The sequence below is a fragment of the Anomaloglossus baeobatrachus genome, chromosome 5 (assembly GCF_048569485.1).
Source record: "Anomaloglossus baeobatrachus isolate aAnoBae1 chromosome 5, aAnoBae1.hap1, whole genome shotgun sequence".
Classification (NCBI taxonomy): Eukaryota; Metazoa; Chordata; class Amphibia; order Anura; family Aromobatidae; genus Anomaloglossus; species Anomaloglossus baeobatrachus.
In genome coordinates, this window is record NC_134357.1 from 591,631,424 (window position 1) to 591,644,305 (window position 12,882).

The 12,882-nt window shown below is 54.4% G+C and overlaps 1 protein-coding gene across 1 annotated transcript; it reads right to left on the minus strand.

Moving 5' to 3' along the window:
- Positions 1-4,560: 4,560 nt before the first annotated feature.
- LOC142310473 (E3 ubiquitin/ISG15 ligase TRIM25-like) lies at positions 4,561-6,805 on the minus strand. Its single transcript, XM_075347994.1, has one exon. The coding sequence runs from the start codon at positions 6,803-6,805 to the stop codon at positions 5,243-5,245; it is 1,563 nt and encodes a 520-aa protein (XP_075204109.1). The 3' UTR covers positions 4,561-5,242.
- Positions 6,806-12,882: the final 6,077 nt, after the last annotated feature.

Consider the following 12,882-nt stretch of genomic DNA (forward strand, 5'->3'; position numbering starts at 1 on the left):
TAATCCTATCCTGTGTGATACTGTCTGCTGAGCCATGTATCTAATCCTCTCCTGTGTAATACTTTCTGCTGAGCTGTGTATCTAATCCTATCCTGTGTGATACTGTGCTGAGCTGTGTATCTAATCCTTTCCTGTGTGATACTGTCTGCTCATCTGTGTATCTAATCCTATCCTGTGTGATACTGTCTGCTGAGCTGTGTATCTATTCCTCTCCTGTGTGATACTGTCTGCTGAGCCGTGTATCTAATCCTCTCCTGTGTGATACTGTCTGCTGAGCCGTGTATCTAATCCTATCCTGTGTGATACTGTCTGCTGAGCTATGTACCTAATCCTATCCTGTGTGATACTGTCTGCTGAGCTGTATATCCAATCCTCTCCTGTGTGATACTGTCTTCTGAGCCGTGTATCTAATCCTCTCCTGTGTGATACTGTTTGCTGAGCCGTGTATCTAATCCTCCCCTGTGTGATACTGTCTGCTGAGCTATATACCTAATCCTATCCTGTGTGATACTGTCTGCTGAGCTGTATATCCAATCCTCTCCTGTGTGATACTGTCTTCTGAGCCGTGTATCTAATCCTATCCTGTGTGATACTGTCTGCTGAGCTGTGTATCTAATCCTATCCTGTGTGATAAAGTCTGCTGAGCTATGTACCTAATCCTATCCTGTGTGATACTGTCTGCTGAGCTATGTATCTAATCCTCTCCTGTGTAATACTTTCTGCTGAGCTGTGTATCTAATCCTATCCTGTGTGATACTGTCTGCTCATCTGTGTATCTAATCCTCTCCTGTGTGATACTGTCTGCTGAGCTGTGTATCTAATCCTATCCTGTGTGATACTGTCTGCTCATCTGTGTATCTAATCCTCCCCTGTGTGATACTGTCTGCTGAGCTGTGTATCTAATCCTCTCCTGTGTGATACTGTCTGCTGAGCTGTGTATCTAATCCTCTCCTGTGTGATACTGTCTGCTGAGCCGTGTATCTAATCCTATACTGTGTGATACTGTCTGCTGAGCCGTATATCTAATCCTCTCCTGTGTGATACTGTCTGCTGAGCCGTGTATCTAATCCTCTCCTGTGTGATACTGTCTGCTGAGCTGTGTATCTAATCCTCTCCTGTGTGATACTGTCTGCTGAGCTGTGTATCTAATCCTCTCCTGTGTGATACTGTCTGCTGAGCCGTGTATCTAATCCTATCCTGTGTGATACTGTCTTCTGAGCTGTGTATCTAATCCTCTCATGTGTGATACTGTCTGCTGAGATGTGTATCTAATCCTCTCCTGTGTGATACTGTCTGCTGAGCCGTGTATCTAATTCTATCCTGTGTGATACTGTCTGCTGAGCTGTGTATCTAATCCTATCCTGTGTGATACTGTCTGCTGAGCTGTGTATTTAATCCTCTCCTGTGTGATACTGTCTGCTGAGCTGTGTATCTAATCCTCTCCTGTGTGATACTGTCTGCTGAGCCGTGTATCTAATCCTATCCTGTGTGATACTGTCTCCTGAGCTGTGTATCTAATCCTCTCCTGTGTGATACTGTCTACTGAGCCGTGTATCTAATCCTATCATGTGTGATACTGTCTGCTGAGCCGTATATCTAATCCTCTCCTGTGTGATACTGTCTGCTGAGCCGTGTATCTAATCCTCTCCTGTGTGATACTGTCTGCTGAGCTGTGTATCTAATCCTCTCCTGTGTGATACTGTCTGCTGAGCTGTGTATCTAATCCTCTCCTGTGTGATACTGTCTGCTGAGCCTTGTATCTAATCCTATCCTGTGTGATACTGTCTTCTGAGCTGTGTATCTAATCCTCTCCTGTGTGATACTGTCTGCTGAGCCGTGTATCTAATTCTATCCTGTGTGATACTGTCTGCTGAGCTGTGTATCTAATCCTATCCTGTGTGATACTGTCTGCTGAGCTGTGTATTTAATCCTCTCCTGTGTGATACTGTCTGCTGAGCTGTGTATCTAATCCTCTCCTGTGTGATACTGTCTGCTGAGCCGTGTATCTAATCCTATCCTGTGTGATACTGTCTGCTGAGCTGTGTATCTAATCCTATCCTGTGTGATACTGTCTGCTGAGCTGTGTATCTAATCCTCTCCTGTGTGATACTCTCTGCTGAGCCGTGTATCTAATCCTATCCTGTGTGATACTGTCTGCTGAGCTGTGTATCTAATCCTATCCTGTGTGATACTGTCTGCTGAGCTGTGTATCTAATCCTATCCTGTGTGATACTGTCTTCTGAGCTGTGTATTTAATCCTCTCCTGTGTGATACTGTCTGCTGAGCAGTGTATCTAATCCTCTCCTGTGTGATACTGTCTGCTGAGCTGTGTATCTAATCCTCTCCTGTGTGATACTGTCTGCTGAGCTGTGTATCTAATCCTCTCCTGTGTGATACAGTCTGCTGACCTATGTATCTAATCCTCTCCTGTGTGATACTCTCGGCTGAGCTGTGTATCTAATCCTCTCCTGTGTGATACTGTCTGCTGAGCTGTGTATCTAATCCTATCCTGTGTGATACTGTCTTCTGAGCTGTGTATCTAATCCTCTCCTGTGTGATACTGTCTGCTGAGATGTGTATCTAATCCTCTCCTGTGTGATACTGTCTGCTGAGCCGTGTATCTAATTCTATCCTGTGTGATACTGTCTGCTGAGCTGTGTATCTAATCCTATCCTGTGTGATACTGTCTGCTGAGCTGTGTATTTAATCCTCTCCTGTGTGATACTGTCTGCTGAGCTGTGTATCTAATCCTCTCCTGTGTGATACTGTCTGCTGAGCCGTGTATCTAATCCTATCCTGTGTGATACTGTCTGCTGAGCTGTGTATCTAATCCTATCCTGTGTGATACTGTCTGCTGAGCTGTGTATCTAATCCTCTCCTGTGTGATACTCTCTGCTGAGCCGTGTATCTAATCCTATCCTGTGTGATACTGTCTGCTGAGCTGTGTATCTAATCCTCTCCTGTGTGATACTGTCTGCTGAGCCGTGTATCTAATCCTATCCTGTGTGATACTGTCTGCTGAGCCGTATATCTAATCCTCTCCTGTGTGATACTGTCTGCTGAGCCGTGTATCTAATCCTCTCCTGTGTGATACTGTCTGCTGAGCTGTGTATCTAATCCTCTCCTGTGTGATACTGTCTGCTGAGCTGTGTATCTAATCCTCTCCTGTGTGATACTGTCTGCTGAGCCGTGTATCTAATCCTATCCTGTGTGATACTGTCTTCTGAGCTGTGTATCTAATCCTATCCTGTGTGATACTGTCTTCTGAGCTGTGTATCTAATCCTCTCCTGTGTGATACTGTCTGCTGAGCCGTGTATCTAATTCTATCCTGTGTGATACTGTCTGCTGAGCTGTGTATCTAATCCTATCCTGTGTGATACTGTCTGCTGAGCTGTGTATTTAATCCTCTCCTGTGTGATACTGTCTGCTGAGCTGTGTATCTAATCCTATCCTGTGTGATACTGTCTGCTGAGCTGTGTATCTAATCCTATCCTGTGTGATACTGTCTGCTGAGCTGTGTATCTAATCCTCTCCTGTGTGATACTCTCTGCTGAGCCGTGTATCTAATCCTATCCTGTGTGATACTGTCTGCTGAGCTGTGTATCTAATCCTATCCTGTGTGATACTGTCTGCTGAGCTGTGTATTTAATCCTCTCCTGTGTGATACTGTCTGCTGAGCAGTGTATCTAATCCTCTCCTGTGTGATACTGTCTGCTGAGCTGTGTATCTAATCCTCTCCTGTGTGATACTGTCTGCTGAGCTGTGTATCTAATCCTCTCCTGTGTGATACTGTCTGCTGAGCTGTGTATCTAATCCTCTCCTGTGTGATACTGTCTGCTGACCCGTGTATCTAATCCTCTCCTGTGTGATACTGTCTGCTGAGCTGTGTATCTAATCCTATCCTGTGTGATACTGTCTGCTGAGCTGTGTATCTAATCCTCTCCTGTGTGATACTCTCTGCTGAGCCGTGTATCTAATCCTATACTGTGTGATACTGTCTGCTGAGCTGTGTATCTAATCCTATCCTGTGTGATACTGTCTTCTGAGCTGTGTATCTAATCCTATCCTGTGTGATACTGTCTGCTGAGCTGTGTATTTAATCCTCTCCTGTGTGATACTGTCTGCTGAGCAGTGTATCTAATCCTCTCCTGTGTGATACTGTCTGCTGAGCTGTGTATCTAATCCTCTCCTGTGTGATACTGTCTGCTGAGCTGTGTATCTAATCCTCTCCTGTGTGATACAGTCTGCTGACCTATGTATCTAATCCTCTCCTGTGTGATACTCTCGGCTGAGCTGTGTATCTAATCCTCTCCTGTGTGATACTGTCTGCTGAGCTGTGTATCTAATCCTATCCTGTGTGATACTGTCTGCTGAGCTGTGTATCTAATCCTATCCTGTGTGATACTGGCTGCTGAGCTGTGTATCTAATCCTCTCCTGTGTGATACTGTCTGCTGAGCTGTGTATCTAATCCTCTCCTGTGTGATACTGTTTGCTGAGCGGTGTATCTAATCCTCTCCTGTGTGATACTGTCTGCTGAGCTGTGTATCTAATCCTCTCCTGTGTGATACTGTCTGCTGACCTGTGTATCTAATCCTCTCCTGTGTGATACTGTCTGCTGACCCGTGTATCTAATCCCCTCCTGTGCAGCACACAATCTTGTCTTTATTATCAGTGATTTCTTACACGATATTTGCCGTCGTTCACACTTGCGGTTTGGTTCGGGATGAAGCCGCCATCGCTCGTGTACATACGGCGGCCGTACGATGATGACATTGGGGCACACCCTACATTATATATGTGGATACAGCGCTGTATCTAAGCTTTCCTTTCCCGGGTAGAAGGTTCAATGTACAGCTCTCCCCCTTCACCTAAGTTCAGCTCGGGCAGAGTGGCCTCTTAGCCCCACGACACCCAACACCCGGAACTGCCCATTATCGAGAAGTGGGCAGATGTGGTTAGTGGTCCTCCTCTCCACGACACGAGACTGGTCCTCCTGTGGGTCCATCCATGTCCAGACAATGGTATACACATCACTATTGTCCAATGAAGGCCCTAAATTAAGATCTCAGGGGCCACAGCTGACAGGAGGTTACACCATACGGTGCAGAAGCTCCGGATGTTCCAGCAAGGGGAGAAGAACCCTATGTTGTCCTGTACGTTGTCCCAGCGATGTCCTCTGGTAGGACATTCAGTCCCCTTCACATGGTGGATGCCCAATGATCTATCTCACTTTCTTCTCCTTATTCTTCGGGATAGATAATTTTCACCCAAGACTTAAGTAACCGAAATCCAACATGGAGGGGCTCGTTGAAGGTGACAGTGAAGGTGTGCAGGTGTCTGATGGGGTCACCAGCCTCATAAAACGACAGCTTCCCGGCCTCATAGTCCAAACACATCCTCAATCGATGACTTAAAGGCTCCAGCGATAACATGGTCTCCACGTTGTCGTGAAGGACAGAGTACTGATTCTTCTGCCACCGCAGACACCAAGACTTATCGTTGTCCCCAAGATATGACTGGTCTCCTGTCCGGTCCATGGTGGGATAGCACATCCCAACCCTCCAGCCTCCAGTGTCGCTAGTTTCTACTTCCCAGTAGTGTTGGCCTGTATGGAAGCCACCGATGCTGAGAATCTGTGGGTACTGGAACCTTTGCGACGTTTCTGGATACCTGTAGTTCTTTTTGGACCAGGTGGCAGTTTTGGAGTCATCTGACAGGTGGACTTGGTTTCCGGCAGTGTGAATATCTAGCAGTAGACTTGTCCTCCTCGGTCTACGGAGCCGCAATTTTACATCACTCATAATCTTCAGAAAAGCTTCTTCCAACATCTCAGAGATCAAGCCTTCATCCAGATGATCAACTCCATGACACGGATCGTCTAAACTTTTCATCTTCATTAGTCCAACCTGAGCCTCCCAGAAGTCATCAGCCGGAGATTCCTGTAGCTGGGTGATGGGATCTTCCATGGTGCACAGTTCCTTCATGTGAGACATCTCCTCACTCAACTCTTCCTTCCGAAATTCCAGGTGTTGTATCCGGCCCAAGATTGAGAGTGACGTCTGCTCTTTCTGCCTGGAGATCTCATTCAGGACTTTCTCCTCAAGAGCATCCAATTGTCCCCTGATGTCTCCCAGGGTGGCACCGACCCGCTTGGTTAAACCATTTGCTTCTTCTTGAATGTCTCGATCTTGTAGACTCTGGACGCTCTTCTCCGTCTCCTCCATATCTGCTGTGATTTTCTGTAGAACGTTTCTCATGGTCTCCTGCCTCCTCTGGAGAGCATCTCTCAGTAATTCCACCTTATGTCCTCTATGCCCAGAGGACACGCAGAGGCCACAGATACAGACAGAGTCCGTGGTGCAGTAATATTCCAAGACCTTGTGGTGGACTTCACACTTCTTACTCAGTGAAGCACTAGGTGCCGTTACCGTATGTTCTACGCACTGGTCATGTCTCATCAAGTGGTGGCCACACAAGGAGGTCTCACACTGCACACAAGACCTCACGGCCGGGACTGGGAAGTCACAGAAGGTGCAGGAGATCCCAGACACCTCCAATTCTGGAGCAGAGAGGAAGCCCTGAGCGATGTTCCTCAGAGTTGCGTTTCTCCTCAAGGACGGACGCTCCAGGAAGTCTTCTCTGCAGTCAGGGCAGGAATAAAGTCCAGCCTGGTCCTGTGTGTCCAGTGTCCGCCCGATGCAGTCCCGGCAGAAGTTGTGTCCACATCTCAGGGTGACGGGATCCGTGTAGATGTCCAGGCAGATGGAGCAGCTCAGCTCGTCACGAAGATCAGACGACGCCATTATTGGCAGCAAAGGCAACTACGTCAAAATTAGGCGCCCAGATCCGAGACACAGAACATTAACACTTTCAGGTCAGGCACAAATTACACCTCCCGACCGAAGGAACAAATAAAAACAACCGCTAGTGTATCTAATCCTCTCCTGGGTGATACCGTCAGCTGAGCTGTGTATCTAATCGCCTGTCTGCTGAGCCGTGTAGCTAATCCTCTTCTGTGTGATACCGTCTGCTGAGCTGTGTATCTAATCCTCTCCTGTGTAATACTGTCTGCTGAGCTATGTATCTAATCCCATCCTGGGTGATACTGTGCTGAGCATCTAATCCTCTCCTGTGTGATACTGTCTGCTAAGCTGTGTATCTAATCCCATCCTAGGTGATACTGTGCTGACCTGTGTATCTAATCCTTTCCTGTGTGATACGGTCTGCTGAGCTGTATCTAATCCCATCCTAGGTGATACTGTGCTGACCTGTGTATCTAATCCTATCACATAGGAAAAGATTAGATACAGCTCAGCGGACCGTATCACAGGAGAGGATTAGATACACAGCTCAGCACCATTTCATCTAGGATGGGATTAGATACACAGCTCAGACAGTATTACACAGGAGAGGATTAGATACACGGCTCAGCAGACAGTATCACACAGGATAGGATTAGATACACAGCTCAGCAGACAGTATCACCTAGGATGGGATTAGATACACAGCTCAGCAGATGGTATCACACAGCAGAGGATTAGATACACAGTTCAGCAGACAGTATCACACAGGAGAGGATTAGATACACGGCTCAGCAGACAGGATCACACAGGAGAGGATTAGATACACGGCTCAGCAGACAGTATCACCTAGGATGGGATTAGATACACAGCTCAGCAGACGGTATCACAAATTATAAGCTTAGATACAGCAGCTCAGCATCACAATGTATTAGATAGCCAAGCAGGCAGTATCACTCAGGCTTAGATATATCAAAGTGTCACGTTTGATAGAATTAGATACACGGTTCAGCAGACACTATCAAACGTGACACATGTCTCATGCCCTGGGGGGGGGGGCGCCCTCCGGTCTTAGCTGTTGTCACTGTAGGTTCTACAGACCTAGGACCCTCTGGCCATGACAGTATGATGGGGGGGGGGGGGGGGGGGGAAACTGGTGCGTTACCCCAGTGTAGAGCCGGTCACAGAACGCACGGACCCTCGTATCCCCTCACGTTCTACTTTACTGCCAGCACACAGGCAGGTCTGTACGGGGGGCAGCAGAGGCCACACTATGGGCAGAGGGTGAGGAGACCCTGGGGGTAGGAGGGAGGTGGAGCTGAAGCTTTCTGGTGCAGTAACAGTGTATAAGGACCTTAGTACCTTGGTGATATCCCCCTTGTGACTCCGATATCAGGCAACACACCGCGAGCGAGTAATGCGGCAGCTTCAACCGCACAGGAAATTGCAACGTTAACCCGCTCTTTGGTTTATGCCCCAGCTGTGCGGAGACTGACGCATGCAACGCCGGTGTCATCACCAATGGAACTGGAGGCGGTGCCCCAACACTGATGGGTCCCGGAGGCTGCCGCTAACACTCCCTGTAGGCGGTGCCCCAACACTGATGGGTCCCGGAGGCTGCCACCAACACTCCCTGTAGGCGGTGCCCCAACACTGATGGGTCCCGGAGGCTGCCACCAACACTCCCTGTAGGCGGTGCCCCAACACTGATGGGTCCCGAAGGCTGCCGCTAACACTCCCTGGAGGCGGTGCCCCAACACTGATGGGTCCCGGAGGCTGCCGCTAACACTCCCTGGAGGCGGTGCCCCAACACTGATGGGTCCCGGAGGCCGCCGCTAACCCTCCCTGGAGGCGGTGCCCCAACACTGAATGGTCCCGGAAGCTGCCGCTAACACTCCCTGGAGGCGGTGCCCAAACACTGATGGCTCCCAGAGGCTGCCGCTAACCCTCCCTGGAGGCGGTGCCCCAACACTGATGGGTCCCAGAGGCCGCCGCTAACACTCCCTGGAGGCGGTGCCCCAACACTGATGGCTCCCAGAGGCTGCCGCTAACACTCCCTGGAGGCGGTGCCCCAACACTGATGGGTCCCAGAGGCTGCCGCTAACACTCCCTGGAGGCGGTGCCCCAACACTGATGGGTCCCAGAGGCTGCCGCTAACCCTCCCTGGAGGCGGTGCCCCAACACTGATGGCTCCCAGAGGCTGCCGCTAACCCTCCCTGGAGGCGGTGCCCCAACACTGATGGGTCCCAGAGGCTGCCGCTAACCCTCCCTGGAGGTGGTGCCCCAACACTGATGGGTCCCAGAGGCCGCCGCTAACCCTCCCTGGAGGTGGTGCCCCAACACTGATGGGTCCCAGAGGCTGCCGCTAACCCTCCCTGGAGGTGGTGCCCCAACACTGATGGGTCCCAGAGGCCGCCGCTAACACTCCCTGGAGGCGGTGCCCCAACACTGATGGGTCCCGGAGGCTGCCGCTAACACTCCCTGGAGGCGGTGCCCCAACACTGATGGGTCCCAGAGGCCGCCGCTAACCCTCCCTGGAGGCGGTGCCCCAACACTGATGGGTCCCGAAGGCTGCCGCTAACCCTCCCTGGAGGTGGTGCCCCAACACTGATGGGTCCCGGAGGCTGCTGCTAACACTCCCTGGAGGTGGTGCCCCAACAATGATGGCTCCCAGAGGCTGCCGCTAACACTCCCTGGAGGCGGTGCCCCAACACTGATGGGTCCCAGAGGCTGCCGCTAACACTCCCTGGAGGCGGTGCCCCAACACTGATGGGTCCCGGAGGCTGCCACCAACACTCCCTGGAGGCGGTGCCCCAACACTGATGGGTCCCAGAGGCTGCCGCTAACACTCCCTGGAGGCGGTGCCCCAACACTGATGGGTCCCGGAGGCTGCCACCAACACTCCCTGGAGGCGGTGCCCCAACACTGATGGGTCCCAGAGGCTGCCGCTAACACTCCCTGGAGGCGGTGCCCCAACACTGATGGGTCCCGGAGGCTGCCGCTAACACTCCCTGTAGGCGGTGCCCCAACACTGATGGGTCCCGGAGGCTGCCACCAACACTCCCTGTAGGCGGTGCCCCAACACTGATGGGTCCCGGAGGCTGCCACCAACACTCCCTGTAGGCGGTGCCCCAACACTGATGGGTCCCGAAGGCTGCCGCTAACACTCCCTGGAGGCGGTGCCCCAACACTGATGGGTCCCGGAGGCTGCCGCTAACACTCCCTGGAGGCGGTGCCCCAACACTGATGGGTCCCGGAGGCCGCCGCTAACCCTCCCTGGAGGCGGTGCCCCAACACTGAATGGTCCCGGAAGCTGCCGCTAACACTCCCTGGAGGCGGTGCCCAAACACTGATGGCTCCCAGAGGCTGCCGCTAACCCTCCCTGGAGGCGGTGCCCCAACACTGATGGGTCCCAGAGGCCGCCGCTAACACTCCCTGGAGGCGGTGCCCCAACACTGATGGCTCCCAGAGGCTGCCGCTAACACTCCCTGGAGGCGGTGCCCCAACACTGATGGGTCCCAGAGGCTGCCGCTAACACTCCCTGGAGGCGGTGCCCCAACACTGATGGGTCCCAGAGGCTGCCGCTAACCCTCCCTGGAGGCGGTGCCCCAACACTGATGGCTCCCAGAGGCTGCCGCTAACCCTCCCTGGAGGCGGTGCCCCAACACTGATGGGTCCCAGAGGCCGCCGCTAACACTCCCTGGAGGTGGTGCCCAAACACTGATGGCTCCCAGAGGCCGCCGCTAACACTCCCTGGAGGTGGTGCCCCAACACTGATGGGTCCCAGAGGCTGCCGCTAACCCTCCCTGGAGGCGGTGCCCCCAACACTGATGGCTCCCAGAGGCTGCCGCTAACCCTCCCTGGAGGCGGTGCCCCAACACTGATGGGTCCCAGAGGCTGCCGCTAACCCTCCCTGGAGGCGGTGCCCCAACACTGATGGCTCCCAGAGGCTGCCGCTAACCCTCCCTGGAGGTGGTGCCCCAACACTGATGGGTCCCAGAGGCTGCCGCTAACCCTCCCTGGAGGTGGTGCCCCAACACTGATGGGTCCCAGAGGCCGCCGCTAACCCTCCCTGGAGGCGGTGCCCCAACACTGATGGGTCCCAGAGGCTGCCGCTAACACTCCCTGGAGGCGGTGCCCCAACACTGATGGCTCCCAGAGGCTGCCGCTAACCCTCCCTGGAGGCGGTGCCCCAACACTGATGGCTCCCAGAGGCTGCCGCTAACCCTCCCTGGAGGCGGTGCCCCAACACTGATGGGTCCCAGAGGCTGCCGCTAACCCTCCCTGGAGGCGGTGCCCCAACACTGATGGGTCCCAGAGGCTGCCGCTAACCCTCCCTGGAGGCGGTGCCCCAACACTGATGGCTCCCAGAGGCTGCCGCTAACCCTCCCTGGAGGCGGTGCCCCAACACTGATGGCTCCCAGAGGCTGCCGCTAACCCTCCCCTGGAGGCGGTGCCCCAACACTGATGGCTCCCAGAGGCTGCCGCTAACCCTCCCTGGAGGTGGTGCCCCAACACTGATGGGTCCCAGAGGCCGCCGCTAACCCTCCCTGGAGGCGGTGCCCCAACACTGATGGCTCCCAGAGGCTGCCGCTAACCCTCCCTGGAGGCGGTGCCCCAACACTGATGGCTCCCAGAGGCTGCCGCTAACACTCCCTGGAGGCGGTGCCCCAACACTGATGGGTCCCGGAGGCTGCCACCAACCCTCCCTGGAGGCGGTGCCCCAACACTGATGGGTCCCGGAGGCTGCCGCTAACCCTCCCTGGAGGCGGTGCCCCAACACTGATGGGTCCCAGAGGCCGCCGCTAACCCTCCCTGGAGGTGGTGCCCCAACACTGATGGGTCCCAGAGGCCGCCGCTAACACTCCCTGGAGGCGGTGCCCCAACACTGATGGGTCCCGGAGGCTGCCGCTAACACTCCCTGGAGGCGGTGCCCCAACACTGATGGGTCCCAGAGGCCGCCGCTAACCCTCCCTGGAGGCGGTGCCCCAACACTGATGGGTCCCGAAGGCTGCCGCTAACCCTCCCTGGAGGTGGTGCCCCAACACTGATGGGTCCCGGAGGCTGCTGCTAACACTCCCTGGAGGTGGTGCCCCAACAATGATGGCTCCCAGAGGCTGCCGCTAACACTCCCTGGAGGCGGTGCCCCAACACTGATGGGTCCCAGAGGCTGCCGCTAACACTCCCTGGAGGCGGTGCCCCAACACTGATGGGTCCCGGAGGCTGCCACCAACACTCCCTGGAGGCGGTGCCCCAACACTGATGGGTCCCAGAGGCTGCCGCTAACACTCCCTGGAGGCGGTGCCCCAACACTGATGGGTCCCGGAGGCTGCCACCAACACTCCCTGGAGGCGGTGCCCCAACACTGATGGGTCCCAGAGGCTGCCGCTAACACTCCCTGGAGGCGGTGCCCCAACACTGATGGGTCCCGGAGGCTGCCGCTAACACTCCCTGGAGGCGGTGCCCCAACACTGATGGGTCCCAGAGGCTGCTGCTAACACTCCCTGGAGGCGGTGCCCCAACACTGATGGGTCCCAGAGGCTGCCGCTAACACTCCCTGGAGGCGGTGCCCCAACACTGATGGGTCCCGGAGGCTGCCACCAACACTCCCTGGAGGCGGTGCCCCAACACTGATGGGTCCCAGAGGCCGCCGCTAACACTCCCTGGAGGCGGTGCCCCAACACTGATGGGTCCCAGAGGCCGCCGCTAACACTCCCTGGAGGCGGTGCCCCAACACTGATGGGTCCCGGAGGCTGCCGCTAACCCTCCCTGGAGGCGGTGCCCCAACACTGATGGGTCCCGGAGGCTGCCGCTAACACTCCCTGGAGGCGGTGCCCCAACACTGATGGGTCCCAGAGGCTGCCGCTAACACTCCCTGGAGGCGGTGCCCCAACACTGATGGCTCCCAGAGGCCGCCGCTAACCCTCCCTGGAGGCGGTGCCCCAACACTGATGGCTCCCAGAGGCTGCCGCTAACCCTCCCTGGAGGCGGTGCCCCAACACTGATGGCTCCCAGAGGCTGCCGCTAACCCTCCCTGGAGGCGGTGCCCCAACACTGATGGCTCCCAGAGGCTGCCGCTA